The 21,915-nt window shown below is 39.0% G+C and overlaps 1 protein-coding gene across 2 annotated transcripts in view; it reads left to right on the forward strand.

Moving 5' to 3' along the window:
- Positions 1 to 21,915, forward strand: part of LOC120529558 (leukocyte elastase inhibitor-like) — an 80,627-nt gene that overhangs the window by 48,545 nt on the left and 10,167 nt on the right. For both annotated transcript variants that reach the window (XM_039753455.1, XM_039753454.1), the window contains exons 2-5: positions 8,793 to 8,977; positions 9,890 to 10,027; positions 12,229 to 12,346; positions 20,486 to 20,628. In XM_039753455.1, coding sequence (XP_039609389.1) covers positions 8,813 to 8,977; positions 9,890 to 10,027; positions 12,229 to 12,346; positions 20,486 to 20,628 — 564 coding nt within the window. In that variant the 5' untranslated portion in view covers positions 8,793 to 8,812. The remainder of the gene's footprint in view (positions 1 to 8,792; positions 8,978 to 9,889; positions 10,028 to 12,228; positions 12,347 to 20,485; positions 20,629 to 21,915) is intronic.

Here is a 21,915-nt window from a genome sequence, read left to right on the forward strand (position 1 = left end):
GATTGGTATACAGTAGTTTGATTCATGCACAAATGTTCGGGCCAACCCTAAATTTCTCTAATGTAGTGAAAAGGTAGTTCCATTCAATCGTGTCAAATGCTTTTTCTGCATCCAGTGATAATAATACCTCAGGGGTGTTTGACTTTGCTGGAGAATATATTACTTATAAACAGGCATCAAAGATTGGAAGCTAAGTGTCGGCCTTTAATAAATCCAATTTGATCTTGTGATATTACCGAAGGCAGCACTTTCTCCATCCTTCTAGCTATGATTTTTGAGAGTATCTTAACATCATTATTCAGAAGTGAAATTGGTCTGTATGATGCACATTGTAATAAGTCCTTATTTTGTTTAGGAAAGACAGTGATTAATACTTGGCAAAAAGTTTGAGGTAAAATTTTATTGCTTCTGGCTTCTGTAAATGTTGCTAATAAGAGGGGAGCTAGCTGAGTGGAGAATTTCTTATAAAATTCTACAGGGTAGCCATCAGGGCTTGCTGCTTTCCCAGTTTGAAGTGACTTTATAGCATCTAGTAATTCTGATAGCGCCAGCGGTTTATCCAGTTCCTCTGCACTAAAAGTATCAATTTGTGGTATCTGTAATGTATCCAGAAATGCATTAGATTGTGCGTTGTCTTTAAACTCGGCAGAATATAAGTAGTCTCTAAATGTGTGCATTATTTTTTTATGGGCAATGATTTTTGTCTCCATTCGTGTTGGTGATTGCTGTGATTGCCTTGCAAACTTCTTGCTTGTGGATTTGTTGAGCTAAGAGCTTATTAGCTTTCTCTCCATGTTCATAGTAATGATGTCTTTGTTTAAAAATGAGTTGTTCAGTTTCTTTGGTTATTAAGAGGTTGTGCTCTGAATGAAGAGCCTGTCTTTTCCTATGAAGAGCCTCACTTGGACACCTGGCATGTTCTTCTTCTATTCTAGTAATTTTGCTTCTTAGCTCTGATACTTTCTTGGTTTTTAATTTATTTCTGTGGGAAAGATTTGACATAATCTGTCTTCTTAAGAAGGCCTTTAGAGTTTCCCAGAATATTTCTGCAGAGACCTCTGAGGATGTATTTGTGTCTAGGAATAAACTGATTTGTTTGGATATAAATTCTGTACAGTTCTCGTCTGCTAATAGAAGTGGGTTAAGATGCCATCTGTAAGATGAGTGTGTGGGGCATAATGATTTTAGCTCCAAGATCTGAGGGGCATTGTTGTAAATAACAATAGCGTCGTACTTGCAAGATTTAATCGCAGGCAAGAAATTATCTATAAAGAAATAATTAATTCTTGAGTAGCAATGATGCACTGGTGAGTAGAAGGAATATGTTCTTGAGTTTGGGTTTAGAAACCTCCAGGGGTCTGATAGGTTGTGGTCAGTTAAGAACTGTGTAACTGTCTTTGCAGTGTTAGATGTCATCCCCCGTGACAGGAGACCTATCTAAGAGTGGATTTAAAACACAATTAAAGTCCCCAGCCATTATAATTTTATGAGTGTTCATATTGGGAATGGATGCAAATACATTTTGCATTAATTCCTTATCATCGAGACTGGGTGCATAAACATTTATCAGAATCACTTTACAGTTAAGTAAGTTGCCCATGACAATCACATATCTCTCTTCAGTATCAGATGCTACATTTGATACCACAAATGAAACTGCTCTATGTATGAGAATTCCCACACCTCTAGTTTTCTTCGTAAAGCTGGAATGGAACATTTGGCCAGTCCAGTTTTTTTTGCAGCCGGAACTGATCCTTACTTAGTAAGTAGGTCTCCTGTAAAAATACTATTTTAGCGTTTAAACCTGTTAGGTGAGAGAATACTTTCTTTCTCTTTAATTCGTGATTCAGGCCTTTAACATTCCAGCTCACAAAGTTAACTGTCCCATAATGCAGACATTGATTCTGAATTTTTGATGTCATTTTGTAGACTTAACTGGAAGTGAGACAGCTTTAACCTTAATTTCCAATTTTCCCATGAGTTATTGCCATGCAGCCTATTGTTACTTTGGAAGTTATAATTATAAGGATTAAAAGGATGGATTAGATATAGTTTGCTCCCCCCCACCCCCCCATTTTGACTCTCCACGTGAGACTGGAACCCACTTCACAAAGTCTCGGTCCTCTGACATACCTAGAGACAGAGCACATCCAAAACAAAGCAAGCCCCTCAGCAGCGGCGTTTGAGGATTAAAAAGTACAGATATCTATTGCCGATAAAGTCTAAATACTATATGGATATATAATCTTCAACAGTCTTGAAATATTAAGATAATAAACCCAGGGAATGGTGTTAAAAAGTGGTCCTGGATAAGCATAGTAAACCCTAATGCAACAATAACAATAAACCAAAGGTATGATGTTAAACAGTCTCCTTTAGAATAGTAAAAAAAAAAAAACTACTTTAATTTCTTCCGCACATACGCATATAATTGTAATTAAAACATAAAAAGTGTCTGAGAAGAGAAAAGGATGAATAATTATGGTACCCATATCGTTGCAAGTGGATCAGACAGTAGGTGATATCTTCTTGCCATTCCATGACAGGATGTGACTCACTATTGTATTTAAAAAAAAGTGTCAGGATCAGCTTACTTAATTCCTTTTCTGCTTCTTCATTGCTGGAGAAGATGTAATATTGGCCTTGAATAGATGTGTTCATAATTACTAAGGCACCCCCTTTTTCGGCTGGTTTGACAATGATCTCTGTGTTTTCCCTAAGTGAATGTATGGCATGCTTTTCTTGTAAACTGATATTGTATACCTGGCTCTGCTCTCAGTCCAGGATGCCAGTTTTGACCCTATGTTGGAAGCTGTCTATGTATCTGTCCAGAGTGGGGCTTCTTCTAGGTTTTGTTGTCAATGTGAGTTTTTTTGATGGAATTATTGTATCGGCTCATGCCCTTATTTGGGCCAAAAAAGTAAGTAAATAATTTTTTTTTTGTACACCTGACAATGCTACTACTAGTACTATGAAAGAATGCCTTTAAATACGGCACTAAGAGCAACAATTCTTCTGCGGCAGTCTTGTCATCTGTGGTAAATTATAGAATGGAAACTGGTTGAGACATCAACAGGGTCTCAATTAGAGCATCCTCCATCCAGTTATAGTGTGTCACACATGTGCAAGTAGGAGTCAACTAAAGGGCCTGAATAATGGCAATTCCAGGGCAGTGGGGTGCACTAACTGTCTTTCTCGGTCCCTTGCAGACCTTTCTCGGGGAATCCCACAGGGTTCTGGCTCCTCTGATTACATTAATTTCACTTCCGGCATTGTTGATGACGTCACTTCCATCCACACTTTTGATGATGTCGTTTTCACTTCTGGCCCTGATGACCTCACTTCCTTCACTGGCCTTTAAAGCTGCCATTTTTTAATCAATATTGCAGTTCTGTTTTGGACTCCACATGTGCAGTAAAATACCTTTTTGAAGCCAAGGCACATTATACGGATGGCTGACCCAAACCTTTATGATGTCTAAGTGTCATTCTTGTCACAAGTGTAAATAAACCACAGCTACCTTAGAGACATTACTGCAGAGCAGAAATGCTATCAGTTTTTATTGGAATATGAAAAACAGAATTGATATCAGTATTTTGAGAAACAAAAGTCAGAAGATGTACACATTGCATAATATATATAGTTTTGAAAGCTGAAGTGTTTTGATTTTTTTAATTTTTAGCAAAGACAGTGATCACATTTTTGCTCATTAAATATTTTTGAAACACTGGTTCTTATTCAAAAATTTCAGTGATAATATAATGTAATTACATGTACAAACCGGATTCCAAAAAAGTTGGGACACTAAACAAATTGTGAATAAAAACTGAATGCAATGATGTGGAGATGGCAAATGTCAATATTTTATTTGTAATAGAACGTAGATGACAAATCAAACATTTAATCCGAGTAAATGTATCATTTTAAAGGAAAAATATGTTGATTCAAAATTTCACGGTACCAACAAATCCCAAAAAAGTTGGGACAAGTAGCAATAAGAGGCTGGAAAAAGTAAATTTGAGCATAACGAAGAGCTGGAAGACCAATAAACAGTAATTAGGTCAATTGGCAACATAATTGAGTATTAAAAGAGCTTCTCTGAGATGGGTAGAGGATCACCAATTCCCACAATGTTGTGCAGAAAGATAGTGGAGCAATATCAGAAAGGTGTTACCCAGCAAAAAATTGCAAAGACTTTATATCTATCATCATCAACTGTGTATACCATCATCCGAAGATTCAGAGAATCTGGAACAATCTCTGTGCGTAAGGGTCAAGGCCGTAAAACCATACTGGATGCCCGTGATCTCCGGGCCCTTAAACGACACTGCACCACAAACAGGAATGCTACTGTAAAGGAAATCACAAAATGGGCTCGGGAATACTTCCAGAAACCATTGTCAGTGAACACAATCCACCATGCCATCCGCCGTTGCCAGCTGAAACTCTACAGTGCAAAGAAGAAGCCATTTCTAAGCAAGATCCACAAGCTCAGGCGTTGTCACTGGGCCAGGGATCATTTAAAATGAAGTGTGGCAAAATGGAAGACTGTTCTGTGGTCAGACGAGTCACGATTCAAAGTTCTTTTTGGAAATCTGGGACACCATGTCATCCGGACCAAAGAGGACAAGGACAACCCAAGTTGTTATCAACGCTCAGTTCAGAAGCCTGCATCTCTGATGGTATGGGGTTGCATGAGTGCGTGTGGCATGGGCAGCTTGCATGTCTGGAAAGGCACCATCAATGCAGAAAAATATATTCAGGTTCTAGAACAACATATGCTCCCATCCAGACGTCATCTCCTTCAGGGAAGACCCTGCATTTTTCAACAAGATAATGCCAGACCACATTCTGCATCAATCACAACATCATGGCTGCGTAGGAGAAGGATCCGGGTACTGAAATGGCCAGTCTGCAGTCCAGGGGCCTCATGTATAAACGGTGCGTACGCACAGAAATGTTGCGTAAGAACTTTTCCACATTCAAATCGCGATGTATAAAACCTACACTTGGCGTAAAGCCACGCACTTTTCCACGGTACCTCATGCCTTGTCGTACGCAAGTTCTCCGCTCGGTTTTGCAAACTGGCGGCACCCAGCGTCAAAGCAATGGTATTGTTCCTGTGTGATTACTCATTATTTTCATGACACAGCTTTATAAATACACAGAAACTAACTGCATATTGTTTATTAGTGTAATGCATCTGATTGTAATTAACTCGTAACAATATAATGGTCCAGGGAACAGCCATAGTATTCCAAATACCATAACTGCTCTCACTACTTCTTCTTCTTCTTTCAGCTCCTCCCGTTAGGAGTTGCCACAGCGGATCATCTTTTTCCATATTACTCTCACTGCACTCTCACTCGGAGTATTTATATCACTGTATCTGTGTGTGAATCACAGCAGCAGCTGATCGGAAAGAGAATTATCGGTATACAGCTTTAAGGACACGCTGTCTCAGCCACTGCAAAACGTTTTAAAGCCTTTCCTGTACAGACCTCGCGGTTCAGAAACAGTTTAATCCCAAGAACTTTAAATGCACTCAATCAATTGCTCCTTGTAGAACGGTTTGTACTTATAAGTACAATCACCCCACTGTAAACTTGCACTACAGTTATAATATCTCACAACCTGGGCCACTTTATAAAGCGCGTATTTACATATGATGACGATATCATTTTTAAGGTGAAATGCAGCAAAATATGTTTGTTAAATTATACACAAAACTTTAACTTCATTTAAATAATCTATATTCTTCACTGGGAGTGTCGTGAAGGATAGAATAATTAAACATGTACTACGAAGATATTTCAATGTTCTTTAAATGTTTTGAAGAATCGGCGCTAAGCTTACAGATGGCTTAACGTCTATTACAGAGCTGATTGTATGGCGATCGATTACTTAGGGAAAGAAAAGCACTGACTGCAGTGACGGCTACGCCAATATATATTGAATATAAAACAGAGAGAGAAAATAACAACACAGCTAAAAACGCAGCGACAAATTTCGACAAAAGATAAATGCTTGTGTCATGAGCACGAGGCTCATGAAACACATGTTTAATAATGTGCTTTAGCTCCTATCATCATGAAAATGACATCACGTATACATCTCAGTATTTTAGTTATTCAGAGAGCTGTAATATCACAAATGTAATGGACTCTGTGTCCAGTTGGAGGAAGAGAGCCAGTTTAAGAAGCAAGTAGTGATTCACACACATAGATCACATATGAGTAGAAGATCAAATACAAAACAAAGCATTTAACGTGCTACTTTAATTACGATGTGATTTGAGAAACTGGTTAATTAAACGATTTTAAGATGAAGTTTATAATGTTCTACTAAATGACAAAATTAAACTACGTGATTAAAGTGGAAATGTCGAGATTGAAGTTGACATTTCGTGCTTTTTCCCCACCGTGTGCCTTTTTTCTCTGTACCTAATAAACTTTCATATGACACTCAGACAGTGGGCTACAACTCTTCTTTTCACGGCAACTTTGATATGTGACTTCTTTTTTTATTTCCGGCACTGTGCGATTTGTGAATGTGAACTTTCAAGTTTCTCCAACATGCTATGTCACTCGATCAGCTTCATTTTGTTGATGATACCACGGTTTATTTGAACAAATAGTATGTTTTTCCTTTGCCTCCACTTGGTATTCGCTGAAATTCTTATTTTCCCCGTGCTTTTCCCATTGTCTTTTCACAGAAGGCTGCGCTTAAGGGCGATTTATATTGATTTGCATATTCAAAGAGGCGTAATTCTGGGAGGATTTGGGGCGTTACATAATGCGGCGTGCGGCGTTAGTTTTCACGCTGATCGGGATTTATGTAACGGAAGAACGTGGAAGTTGGAGTACGCACAGATTCCTGCATCTGGATTTTTCTGTGCGTAAACACAATTTGGCTTTTGTGCTTACGCCATGTTATAGTGCGAGTTCTACGCACGGCGTTATACATGAGGCCCCAGATCTTTCACCTATAGAGAACATTTGGCGCATCATAAAGAGGAAGGTGCGACAAAGAAGGCCCAAGACGATTGAACAGTTAGAGGCCTGTATTAGACAAGAATGGGAGAGCATTCCTATTTCTAAACTTGAGAAACTGGTCTCCTCGGTCTCCAGACGTCTGAGTGTTGTAAGAAGAAGGGGAGATGCCACACAGTGGTGAAAATGGCCTTGTCCCAACTTTTTTGGGCTTTGTTAACACCATGAAATTCTGAATCAACATATTTTTCCCTTAAAATGATACATTTTCTCAGTTTAAACTTTTCTTCCGTGATTTCTGTTCTATTCTGAATAAAATATTAGAAGTTGGCACCTCCACATCATTGCATTCAGTTTTTATTCACGATTTGTATAGTGTCCCAACTTTTTTGGAATCCGGTTTGTATTAGTACAGTACACAAAGTAATATATTTGTTTTTTTATAGAATTTTATAATAACCTCTTGGTAAAAACCAAACCCAAATATAATTTTGATGGCTGAAATTATTTACCTAAACACCAAATTTCAAGCTGTTTTTGGTTTTGAAGAGTCTGTTTCTAGTTGTAGTTCACATTTCTTAAGCATAGAATTTTTCTAAATGAAACCAGTCTACACAAAGGAAAGTTGTTTCTTACAGACACACTGTGAATAAAATGCAGGAGTCAAACAAAACTCCCATTTAAGCCCAGCAGTTGATAATTGTCAAAAGAGAAAAAATAAATGTGTACTAAAACAGAAAAGGAAGGTGCGCTCCTGAGTATAACTAATTCAACTGCTGTCAAGTCCAAGACTAATTAATTGGCTCCTTCGGGTGCATTGGCAGTTTTAACGTACTGGCTCCCGGAAGAGGTGGGGTTTAATGACGGAGAGCCGGAAGTAAGGTCGTTCATCATCCAGCTGACGTCCTTCTAAATTGAGAAGAAATGTTGCATCAGCAATAGCACCCCCATCTCCTCCCAAATTTGGTAAGGCTTCCCTGTCTGATTCCCTGAGGAGGTTTTCCATTCATAAAGCTGGGACATCTATTTTTAAAGAAAGAGAAAGTGAATGTAGATCTAGGTGACACAAGATGAAAGTCTTGGCTCCATATGGAATGACAGTTAGAGGGTACAGGAAACGGGCATTGAATGGATATATATATATATTAAGTTTTTTTCCAGATATGGGCTAATTAAGTTATACAGTATGTTACACATCTGTTTTTGTCTTATTGGCAAAAATGTATCTTGGAGATGTCTTCAAATGCCTGCTTACCCATGACACATGTTTCCATTATGTCTTTGACCAATACCCTACCAGACTCCTGTTTTAGCCTCTTGATTAATCAATACTGCTGTTAAAAAAAGTTGCTAGTTTTTTTTTTTTTAAAGATCTTTATGGATTAATGAAGGATGGAGGACTATTGCTTTGTATCCAGTCTAACATGATCATCTTTACCACACTACTGTGAAATTTATAGTATTACTTGAAATTAAGAATAAATTAAATTCATCGGGCATTTAACAACTGAATTTCAATGTAGGGAAGATATTTTTATACATTCTCAACCAGCACTCCTTGCATTTTTTTAAACTGTTGATGACATTTAGTGATTGCAAACATTTTTATTTTCTAAAAGTGTCTAACTCCTTTATTCTTAAAAAGTTTTTTTCTTTTTTTGAAGCCTTTATTACCAAATTGCATTGTTTAGACATGTTATTATTTTGCTTCTTTGAAATATATTTTTTTGGAAACTGTGCAGAGCAAATAATTAATTTAGCGACAATTGACACATTGCTTTGTGTTAAATTATTTGACAGATTCGTTCTAACCCCAAGTTATGGAGTCTCTGAGTGAAGCAAATTCTCAGTTCTCCCTGGACCTGTTTAAGAAGTTAAGTGAGACTAACAGTGGTAATATCTTCTTTTCACCATTAAACATCTCCACTGCTCTCGCTATGGTTCTTTTAGGAGCACGAGGTAACACTGCTGCACAGATGGAACAGGTGAGCATGCATGAAGGATGTATTCAGTGTTGATACAAAAGCATATATAATTCATTAAAGTGTTGTCACTTTTCTTGTACATTTTGATTTGTGTTTATCTTCTTATCTGTAACTGCCTTCTTTGTGTGAATTGTACAGTTTTTTGTTTTACTTTTTGTATTAGGCTTTTTGTTTGCATTTTTTTCTTTTCATTTTATTGTTTATGATGTTTTTGATTTTAATTTAAGAGTTTACTGTTTGAAATTCAAAATGACTGTAATTAAGTAATGATATGAATTTGGAACAAACTTTAACAAAATAGGCCTTTTATTCTACATAAAGCTTACTCCTCTGGTCCTTAGTTATGTGACACAGCCTACCAATCAGTACTAGAAGTATCAGAAGGAAATCAATGTCAGTAAAGGTCTTGATAGCAATATCTTACAAAAAGAAATTTACTCTGCTTAATTTTTGAGTGACTAAATACAGTTCATAAGAAAGAAAGACAAGGTAAACTGCAATGTGTATTCCTGACCGCAGCTCCTGTTTAAACCTATTTTAGTTATTCGTAAAGGATATGATTGATATTTTTTAAGTTGGTAATTCCTTTACAAAGATCATTTGCTTTGCACAATTGTGCTGTAAAGTGAAACGTTTTGTATAAATTAAAAAAAAAAACATCATAGCCAGTCCTGTCTGTGTCATGGGGCTCCAACAGAAAATAAAAATATAAAAACTTAGTGAATGCATTCTCTTTGAGTTTCGATAAAAGAAAACTGTTCTCCATGCTTCCCTTTTGTTGTCACAAATATGCATTGGATCTAGAAATAATAAGTTTATTATTATATTATTTCCATTCCTACATCTTTTTAATTTTTTTTCATCTTATTACCCACAGACAGTCTGTCTTTCTTTCTTTCTTTTGTTTTTTAGGTGTTACATTTCAGCAAAATCAAAACTGTTCACTCTGAATTTAGCAACCAGCTCTCCAGTATTAACAACAAGGATTCAACATCTGCACTACGCCTAGCAAATCGTTTATTTGGAGAGAAGACATTAATCTTTGCAAAGGTAAGTACATAAACACGTTATAAACTGGAGCTGTGTTGTAAGTTGATTTTATGTGTGAAGATACTGCTAAAATTGAGTAGATGATGTGGATGTTTGCAGTTTTATCTGGCAGAGGTTATGATAACTTATTACTGGTTAAGTAAGAAGTCAAGTGCACGTCATACTTATTCCTTGCATTTCTTAAACACACTTAAATGTAACTAGTGTGTTAGCATCTGAGTTCTTAGAAAAGCTAATCAGCAGACAGAGCACTTAAAGAAGCACTTAAGATGCATCTCCCTGCTGTTAAGTCCATCGGTCTGTGTGTGGCCACTGGTGAGTCTCAGTTGCGGACCCTGGTCTTGTGTTAGTGTGACAAACTGACTGCTTGCAACCCCAAGTGAGACAGCAAGTATGCGCAGGCATACGGATTAAAGAGCTTAGAGCATGTTGAGTCACAGCAAACATTTGCAACATGGAGGAGCAGCTGATAATAACAGTAGTGGGTCCAGCCACTGAAAAAACCAGTGGTCCTATTCGGGGCTAATTATAACCAACATTGTCCAAAGAGCAAAAATCATTCCTCCATCTCTGACACCCCTGGGTCATTACAATCTATTGTAAGAACTATTATTGAATGATATAAAAATGTCACTCTACACTTTGAGCAGGTAATTTTAATACAATCTCTTCCAATCTTGTAACTATTAATAATCCTTGAAACAATATACTTTTGCACATATTAATGATAATATGTAAATATATATGATAACACTAAAAAACAGAGCTCAGCTGTATCAGGACCTAAAAATAAAATGTTATTTGTTATTATAATGTCCACACAATAGACAATGAATCTTTATAGACAATGAATCTTTAATAACTATTTTGGCATGAATACATTTTATACAAATCCAAATATAAGTATACTGCTGCTTTTGCCTTTATTTTTAGTCTGACAACTATTCCAAGGAATACTGTTAATAGAAAATGCAAAAGTAGTAATAAACGTAAAACACACACAGTTGTGAAAAATGGCCCTTTTCTACCTGGTCTGCATGTTCCTCTTCCTCTTTTATTTACAGGCTGCACAGTTCTGAGGTATTTAAAAAGACACAGGTAAAATTGACACAGCTTGTGCTCCTTTAAAATGAGAAGGTGTTTGCTCCAAGATGACGGCTCCATTCATGTGTCTGGATGAAGCAAGTAAAGCATTTATATCTGTAAGCTTATTGCAGTCTACTGGTTAAGCCACAACCTGCCAGTAGCCTGTAATTAGAACCTAATCTAATTGCAGCAGCATCATCTGTGGAAATAAGAAACACTGGGATTTGTGTGTCACTAATGTCTAGGCCCTCCCCGTTCCATGGGCTGCAGTAAGATGTACTTGGAATGACTGTGTAGAAGATTGGGTGCATTTCAGATTTATTCCATTCTTCATATACACCAATTTCCCCAAAGCAGGGAAGTAATATTTTAGATACTGTAACTGGAACCACAAAACTTTAATGTAAAACATTGTGCATATTTGCGTAGTCATTTTGTTTTTTTTTTTTTGGCTTAATATTGTCATAACGAATATGTCTAGCAATGGAGTTAAATCTGTGGATGTACTAGTCTCCTCTGTGCTTTTTGAGTCATGACAGATGTTCTCCACAGTCATTTGTCATGACTGCATAATGTCATTAATGCTCACGTAACTGTAGAATACCTATGCCATCATGAGTTAACCAGAAATACCTGGGGTTTGTGGAACTGACTGACACTCGTTTGTGATACGAGGCTAATTGAAGCAGGAATTACTCAGTAAAATCTTGCCTTCATAAGCTAGCTTCATGAAATAACCTATACTCTCTCCAACTTCTTCTTACCAGGTACAGTTCATCTTATGTTGTCTTTCACTGGTTGTGTGTTTGCCTACAACACCATTTGATGTTTTTTATTTATTTTTACTTACTTTCGAATTTCTAATTTGGATTTGTCTTTCAACATCTTTAAATATAAATTCAGTTTTATCAACAGCAGGACTTTTTAAGTGAGCAGAGAAAAGTCAAAAAGAGCTGCATGAAACATATTGATTTTATTTTATATAAATACGGGTATCAGTAATGTCACCCATTACAAAAAAATAATGTTTAGGTTTTGTGTCTTAAATCAAATTTATTTTACTTGTAACATGGATATATCATATACCTCATGGAAATACCAACCCTTTCATGCAGGATTACCTTGATGAAACTAGGATGCTGTACCATTCAGAAATTGAAGGTGTAGATTTCATCACTTCTTCAGAGTCGGCCAGGCAAAACATCAATTCTTGGGTGGAGAAACAGACAGAAGGTAAGGTATAGATAGCAACCACCTCCTTCTCATATCTAGACATTGAATAAAATATATTTTGTAATATAAGAGCTTGAAAGTAGATTATTGTATTGACAACTATAGAATTAATTTTCCTAATGTTTAAAAACAACAGAAAACAAATATTTCCTATTAATTCATACTTGATTTGGTCTTTTAACATGATGAAAATATGAAATTTATACACGTAATAATTTACAGCAATTGAATATCCCTAGCACCTTTTTTAATGAAATCCTAAATTAGAATCTACACTTGTATAATTTCCCAAATTATGTGTTAACACAGATATTCTCTGTGTTAGCAAAGCCTTACCAGATCAAGCGTGTGCAATGCCATGATAGCCACATTAAAGAAGCATTATTATTCTGTCCCCGAGCGCCGTATTAGTGAGGCTTCTCTCCCAAGACCAAATCTGTACGAGTGTGCGTCGCCCAACTGGTTGTAGTTAACGTGGATAGATAGTTTACTCACCAAGAAGTCAAGGCTGAGAGTCCGTATACTTTAATGTAGATTTCTTGCCATAAGTAATACAAGTATTAGGACGTAAAACCATTGATAACTTGAAGGTAAAAGGACGATAATTTCCTTAACCTAAATACAATATGGTGGGAACTAAAGTAAAAACAAAAGCAGTGCCAATAGCAAAAGGGAGCTAGGGACATACCAAATGTATTAATTAAATGGGGGTGGAGGTAGGAACATACCAAACAGTTTAAAAACAATATTAACACGGGCTGCTGTAGCAGCACACTCCCCGTCTGGTATCATCAGATAGCACCATTAATCTTGAATATTAACATTACAACAACAGCCACAATCAACAATAAACCTTTAAATGAGTTCTCAGATTCAATAGTCACAAGTAAAACCTTTATAACTGAAGATGGTAGAGATTGGTGTGACCTCCTGAAAGTTAACGGTACATCAGCCATGGTGGGACTGAATTGGTCTTTGTGACGAAGTAACAGGACAACTTCGGTGACTGGTCTGAAGAAGGTCTTGACAGTCCCATACCTGGCAGTCTTTACTTCAACCTTGTGGACCCTTCCGTCATCACTGGGCATGGTCTTTACAATGAGACCCATGGGCCAATCGATCCGATGAGCTTGGTGATCCTTTAGTAAGACCAAATCCCCTTCTTGAAGGTTAGGTATTTGTACTTGCCATCTTCTGCGGTCTTGTAAAAGGTATAGATACTCTTGTCCCGAGAACCAGGAAGACTTGGTGAGAAGAACAGCTGGGACTGATCTCGTAGCAATGTCTGCAGGGTTCATGTCAGACGGAATATACTGCCATTGTTCTGGTTTGCTGGTCTTCCTTATACGCTCTACTCTGTTGGCAACATACACATAAAATCTCTTGGTGCGGTTATATATGTAACCCAGCACGACCTTTACTGTCTGTATAAAATTTGATAACATCAATTTTAGTGTCCATCTTATTCAATAGGAAGTCGGCCATTTCTACATCTAATGTCGCACCACACAATTCAAGTCTGGGGATGGTATGTGCAGGTCTTGGAACCAGTTTGGCCCTTGCCAGCAGAAACCCTACATGGGTTTGTCCTTCAGGATCAGTTGCCTTAAGGTAGGCCACTGTAGCTGTGGCTTCTGTGGATGCATCTGAAAAGACATGGATTTCTCTATTTTGACATGTCAGTGAAGCAGAGAAATAACAACATGGGATGTGAAGCTGTTCTAAATCCTTTAGGGATTCCTTCCACATCTCCCATTTTGGCCTTATGTTCAATGGTAATGGTGCATCCCAATCTCTCTCCCCATCAGTGAGCTGCCGAAGTATTGCCCTTCCCTGAATGGTCACAGGAGTCACAAAACCTAGGGGGTCATACAGGCTGTTTACTACAGACAGGATTCCACGTCTGGTAAATGGCCTTTCGGTTTGTGAAACTTGGAAAGTAAAAGTGTCAGAAGTCACTTCCCAGTGTAGGCCAAGGCTTCGTTGGATAGGTGGTACATCCACTCTTAGGTCTAAGTCCTTCAAATCCTTTGCATGGTCATCAGGGTGGAAGGCCTTCATCACATTGTTGCTATTGGAGGTTATCTTATGAAGCCTAAGGTTGGCCTGAGATAAGAGCAGTTTGGTTCTCTTGACCAAATCGATGGCTTCTTCGGCTGTTGGCAAGGATTTAAGTCCATCATCTACATAGAAGTCTCTTTCTACAAACTCTCGGGCATCTGAGCCATATTCTTCCTCTCCTTCTCTAGCTGTTCTTCTAAGCCCATATGTTGCTATTGCCGGGGATGGGCTGTTTCCAAAAACATGGACTCTCATACGGTAGTCTATGACTTCATCACTGATGTCATTGTTATGGTGCCAGAGAAACCTGAGGTAGTTTCGATGATCTTTCTTAACGATGAAACAATGAAACATCTGTTGGATGTCAGCTGTCACCGCAATAGGTTCCTTCCTGAACCGTATAAGCGTTCCGATAAGGTTGTTAGTTAGGTTCGGACCTGTTAAAAGTACGTTGTTGAGAGATATGCCTCTGTACTGTGCACTTGAATCAAAGTCTACTCTAATTTGTCCTGGCTAGTGAGGATGGTATATGCCAAAGGATGGAAGATACCAGCATTCTTCACCTTTCTTCAATGGTGGAGCTGGTTCGGCATTATTGTTGTCCAGTATTTTCTGCATGAATGTTATGAAATGCTCTTTCATCTCTGGCTGGTTCTTCAGTGTTCTCTTAAGTGAAGCAAATCTTGATACCGCTTGCTCACGATTATTGGGAAGAATGGGCCTTGGATTGTGGAAGGGTAATGGAGCTACCCAACTGTTAGAACTATGTTTACAGAATTCCTGGTCCATAATTTTGATGAACTCCTTATCTTCAACAGAAGGAGCTACCTTGTTGTCGTCGCTGGTGGTCTGGAAAACTGTATGACCAAGATCGTCTTCAGGCATAACCATACCGAGCTCTTGTATGTTATCAAATACCTGTGTGTACAGATTAGGTCTCTCTTTCACGAAATAGTGGCATGGGCATTGTCTGAAGTAAGAGACGCGCCCCTTTCCAATCACACTTGTCTTATAAGAATGGATGCTACAAGGTCTGCGTGTTTTATTTATGCAGACATCTCCCACAATGACCCAACCTAAATCAAGTCTCTGGGCATAAGGGGCATCATTTGGGCCATTACACTGTTGACGTACCTTATGGACTCTTAGAATGTCTCTGCCCAGCAAAAGCAAGATGTTAGCATTCTTGTCAAGAGGAGGGACATAGTTGGCTATATGCTTCAGGTGAGGATGGCACCGTGCTACTTCAGGCGTGGGGATCTCCTCCCTGTCACTTGGTAACTGGTCACATTCAATCAGCGTAGGGAGTGGAAACTGTTCCCTCGCACCGCTTCCACAATAAAACCATCTGCTCTTCTTCCTGTAGCATTCACTAGGCCTGCACATGTGCCTAGGGTATAGGGTGAAGAGTTCCCCTTTTAGATTGAACAGGTCAAAAAACTCTGGATTTGCAAGTGAACGATTGCTCTGTTTGTCTAAAATAGCATACATTTTAATGGCCTTCTCTGGTTGTTCCTTGTGGAACACCTTTACAAGGCATATTTTGGCACAGGATCTTCCACAAAGTCCTTCTCCACATACCTCGGTACATTTAGATGATACTGGCCTTGGCATTTGTTCAGAGCTCTCCCCGCCATGCCTGGAGAAGGGGATAGAGTCCTCTTGGGAATCTGGATGGAGCGCAGTAACATGCTGGTCGCTGCCACACTCAGAGCATTGAATAGTGGCCTTACATTCTCTGGCAAAGTGCTCCATTGAAGCACAACACCTGTAGCAGATTTCATGCCTTTGAAGAAATTCCCTGAGCTCTTGCATGGGCTTCTCTCTGAAAGCACGACACTTCTTTAGAGGGTGCAGTTTTTTATGTATTGGGCAGTAATGGTTGGGATCGTCAGTTTTCTCTTCTGTCACATCCTTACTGGCAGTTGATGTGTTGTCTGAGATTCCAGTTTTACGAACGGAAATAGTGCTCCTTAGGTCCTTGTGTCTAGCACTCTAGTTCTCATACCTTGCTGTTGTTGAGCTTGGCACGTGTGCTTTGTTCATTGAGAAGCTTGGATCATTTTTGGCCTTGGCAATCTGTCTAACAAATTCTGAGAAAAAGGAGAAAGGTGGAAAGGATACTTGATGCTGCTGCTTGTACTTGGAACCCGCCAAAGTCCACTTCTCTTGAAGATGATATGGCAGTTTTGCCACCAAGGGGTTAACACCATGAGCAGTATCTAAATAACTGAGACCGGGTAGATGTGGATCTGTTTTAGCAATCTCAAGTTCAAGTAGAAGGTCACTAAGTTCCAAAAGCTTGTAGTCATCCTTGTTGGACAGTTTAGGAATGTCGTGTAGTTTTTTGAATAAGGAAAGCTCAATGACCTCAGGGCTTCCATATGTTTGGTTTAGTTTCTCCCAGACAAGGGTGAGGCCTGTGGATGGACTGTTTTTATATGGACATTTTTAAGTCTTTTAGCATATTCTGTCGATTGCGGGCCAAGCCATCTCGCCAGTAGATCTAGTTCTTCCATGGGTGAGATGTCTAAGTCGTGGATTGCTGTGTTAAATGTGGAACTCCAGCTCCTATAGTTTTCTAGGAGGTCATTGAACCTTGTGAGACCAGTATTGATGAGTTCTCGGCGGATCATGTACCTTGCAAAGTCTGATATTTCAGCTCTTTCTGATTTCATGCCTATAGGTATTCCTTGCGGATTACTGTAGCTGATGGCATCTGGATCATGCTTAGGTACTAGTGGGGTAAATGGAGTTGCAGATGGATTCAGCTCAGGTTGTCCAAAGCCCGGGTGTCTTACGACATGACTCATTAAAGAAAACTGAATTTCTGGAAGCATATAGCATTTCCTGGGAGGTTTAACTAAATTCTGATTATCTATATCTGGGAAAGGTCTTGGCAGTGCATCAGTAGGTGTTATGAGTTTTGAATACTTGCGGGAATTCATGGTACTCGCAATGGGGTGTGGATTAGAGTGGTTTTCCCTACTGGGTGGTGTGGCATCTTCTGGCAGGTTATGTGCTGGGGTATTGTATGTAACGCTTTCTATTGTGGACTTAAAGGCATTGTCAGTATTCTGATCTAAGACAAACTGGGAAGTTCGTTTTACGGGATCTTCTGTGGTGGTCAACCTGAGGGGATGGTTGACTTCGTCCTCTTCCTCTATGGCCTCTTCCAAAATATTCAATTTGGCCAAAGCTGCTGCCTCCTCTCGTTGCGTTTGGAGGACCTCTACCTCTGCTTGCATGCAAGCTGCTTCTGCCTGAAGGGCTGCTTCCTTTTTAATAAAAGTAGTCTGAATCTTAGCTGCCTCTGCTTCTGCACGGGCTAAAACCAGTTGGTTGCTTAAGTCTGATCTCTGGGAATTTGATCGTAGAGATCTAAATGATTTTCTAGAGTGCCTAGACGAGACAGAATAGCAGGATGCAGTATCATTAAACTGCCTTATCCTATTTTTTAACCTTGACTTGACTTCAAGAAATGTGATGTGCCTTTGCTGATCAAGGAGAGTAATGCTATTTAACTCCTGTAATGCTTCTTCCATGTTTATATTTGACAAAAAGGCATAATACTTCTCAAAATGTCTTTTATAGTTATCATAGGTATGTTTAAATCTTGCAAACCAGTCCTTTAATTGCTCTGGACTGTCACTGGCATCATCAGCAATGGCAATGCAATGAATAGTTCTGCTCCATAAATCTAAAAGTCTGTTTGACATTTCTATCCTTTGACTTTCAAACCCTTCTCTGATTTTTAAAGACAGCTTAACTGTGCATTTAGGTCGGGCAGACAGTTCACCTTCTATCCCAATATCATCTTCAGGTGGGAGTAATTCACCTTTTGCTTCCTGGGACTCCAATTCTAGTGAATCCGCTGATTCCTGCTGAGACATACAGCGATGAGGAGCACTGGGCGGGGCCGAGCCGAGAGCGAGCACGCAGGGGTCACGGAAAGTTCAGCAAAACAGCGGCGCAGTGGTGTCGGCTAGTGATGGGAAGTTCGGATCATTTTACCGACTCGGATCTTTGAGTCACGTTCAGCAAAATGAACGAATCATTTTTCGAGTCATTTCGTTCAATTCTGTTTCCGGCTCAGACTGCATAGGTTAAGCTTATGGGCCTGTCACGTGATGAACGACTCGAAAAACCCGAAGACTCGAAACAAGTGAATCAATTCCAATACAGAAACTATAGGAAGTTGCGCAAATGCGCATGCGCGACTGAACGAATCACTCCTACGAGACTGGTTCTTCCCGAGTCACATTAAAGATTCGTTCAAAATGAACGAATCGTTCAAGAACGACCCATCACTAGTGTTCGCGCGAAAGTTCCAGCTCCTTCGCTACGCAGTGAGTCAATAAACAATGATATTTGTACAGAGCCCTTAAACTGCATGGAAATTGAAAGTAAAATTACTAAGTAAACTGAACGAAGACAAAAACAGTCTCCGTTTTAGCTGTCCTTGACTAGTAGCGTTTAAAGGGTTCAGCGTTTTAGGTATAACGATGACAAGTACTTAAGGAACAGTTCTTTGCTTAGCCCCGGGCTTGACACGATCAGGCATTAGAAATCCATCCTTTTACTATTCTGTCCCTGAACGCCGTATTAGTGAGGCTTCTCTCCCAAGACCAAATCTGTACGGAGTGTGCGTCGCCCAACTGGTTGTAGTGAACGTGGACAGATAGTTTACTCACCAAGAAGTCAAGGCTGAGAGTCCGTATACTTTAATGTAGATTTCTTGCCATAAGTAATACAAGTATTAGGACGTAAAACCATTGATAACTTGAAGGTAAAAGGACAATAATTTCCTTAACCTAAATACAATATGGTGGGAACTAAAGTAAAAACGAAAGCGGCGCCAATAGCAAAAGGGAGCTAGGGACATACCAAATGTATTAATTAAATGGGGGTGGAGGTAGGAACGTACTAAACAGTTTAATAACAATATTAACACGGGCTGCTGTAGCAGCACAATTATCGTTGATGTGAATGAACTAATCATATTAGACTTGAGTGAAGGAATGTACTATAAATTCTGTTGCTATTTTTTTAATTATTATTTTCCAAAATTGTCCATTATTTAACTATTCTTTTTCCAAGGACAGGTAGACCGGAATGGGAGCTTTCTTCCTATAGCAGCTGCTTTGTACTAGCACAGAGGATAGTACATTATTACAGCGTCCAAGTCAGAAATTCCAAACCAGAGGGGCTTTGAATTAATTTGGTAGAGTTTTGGTGCAGCTCCTGGTGGGGAGGATCCCCCCTTACATTTACACAGATTAAACACAAGGATTGCCAGGCTTCTGAATGGACCCTATAAATATATATCTGCTTTAATGGATCAGAAAAAAGAGAGAGAATGCATGACACCTTACATATTTTTTGTGGAAAATATGTTTATGAAGAATTTAACACTCATCAATTGCAACTAAGAAGCATATTTTTAGTTTAACATAACTAAAAAGAACTATGACACCAGTGGCTGCACACTTTCATATACAGTATCTTTTCCTTATTTCTATATCTGTCATGATGTAAGGAGCAATGTGTTATTCTAATATGTGTCCACTTTCACAGATGGTTAACCAGGCAATTCTTAAAGTTTATATATGTGTACAAGAGACTAGTAGCTATTTTCTGCTACTGCAGTACTAGTTCTCTGTCTATTTCTAGGCTTCTGTATCCTTCTGAGGTGGTTTAGCGTTGGGTTCAGCATTAATGACAAGTACTTGTATTGTGCAGAGTAGACTATATACAAGAATATGCTTCTTGACTTTCACACCCCTACCTTTAAACCCTGATAGAATTGAAACCGATGTCTACTCTTTTAGTGCAGAAAAATTTAACTGAATTCACATAATTTTTTATTTATTTTTTTTAACAATAACTGAACTTAATTGGTGGTTTAAGAAAAGCTTAGAATCTTGTAAATTATTGTAATTAATGTGCTTTTTGGATGGAGGAGTGGATTTTTGTTTGAAGTAACACTAAATAAATACAGCATCTGAACATGTCCTATGTTAAAGGTTCTGTTTAGTACACTTTTTAAATCATTAATGAGTTACTCATTTTATACAGGAAAAATCATAAACCTGCTCTCTGAAGGAACTATAGACTCAATGACTCGGCTTCTTCTTGTGAGTGCAATCTACTTCCAGGGAGACTGGCAAAAAAAGTTCAGAATGGATAAAACAAAAGAAGTGCAATTCAGACTTAACAAGGTAAAGCATAAAATGTAATATAGTACAATCCCTCTTAACCGGCCACCTCAAGACTGGACCCATGGCCAGTTGCCATTTTGACCTGTTAATCCAACACATACCTATTTTCATGTAGAAAAATATTTCTAAGGTATGTACTGTACCTCTTCAACTTTCCTGAAGAAACTCCACAAGGCTTCATACACGATTTCACACACCGTTTTTTTTCTTGTACAACGACTGGACAATGTGGTGTAGCGGGTCCACAGCTCAAGTCAAAAAAGCCACTTTTTAAATTCATAATTAGCAAGGGGGAGTGGTATGTGTGGTCCCGAAGAATTCGTGATGTGGGCAATCCTAGCTTAAGTGCACAGATGAGGAGTCGTCCACATCCGTAATTGTTCCCAGGAGCTGCTAATTGCCACATCTGATCCACGTCCCCGTGAAAAATAGAAGCGCATGGCAGCTAGGGGGAGAATAGGAAAGAGTGGGAGGTTAATGGAGAAGGAAGCAGGCAGAGGAAAGCCGATGCATGAGAACATGCGAGAGAGCAGATTCGATGGAGCAAAGGTAGGCAGGTGGGAGATGAACCCCTGCAGAGGAGTGTTTGGTTGACTCTCTGTGGGGTTTAAGAAAGTGGTCGCTCCAGCTGAGCGATCACGGAGCTGGAATGACCGGTATTGAAGACAACTGGCCGTCGAAAGGCAGCGGCAGTCGTGGAGGCTTTGGGCTGGTTTAGCCCCAGCGCGAGTGCCCTGGCCGCTGGGGAAAGAACCCAAGTCTCGGTCCGGATGGAGCCTGATGTAACCAGGGATTGGAGACCTACCGGACCAGTGTGGAAGGCAGCTTCATCCGTAGGTAGTGCGACTCCCCTGTTGCGAAGCCCGATGGGAGAAGCAGGGAAGCCGCCAGGTAGAAAGAAGAAGGCACCGTGCTTTGGATTTTAAGAGACTGCTTCCAGCCATTGTTTTAACCTTGTTTGCGTTGTTTAAGGACTTGTTTTTTAACTAATGGATTTTAATCTCCACTAATTCACTCGTTTTAATGGAATATTTATTTAAAGAAGACTTTTGATACACTGCACTTTATTTAATTTGAACACCATTTTGTTGTTTGCTTGTTTTAAAATACCTCTCACCTTCCAGGAAAGAAGGAAGTGCATACATATAATATAAAGAAGAACTCAGGATTACATTTTTTTTAATTTATTTATTTTATTTTGTTTTAACAGGCCGGTTAATCTGTCGGCTGGTTATTGCAAGGCCAGTTAAGAGGGATTGTACTGTGGAATGGAATTTAATGACCATC

This window comes from Polypterus senegalus, chromosome 5 (assembly GCF_016835505.1).
Source record: "Polypterus senegalus isolate Bchr_013 chromosome 5, ASM1683550v1, whole genome shotgun sequence".
In the NCBI taxonomy this organism is placed as follows: domain Eukaryota; kingdom Metazoa; phylum Chordata; class Cladistia; order Polypteriformes; family Polypteridae; genus Polypterus; species Polypterus senegalus.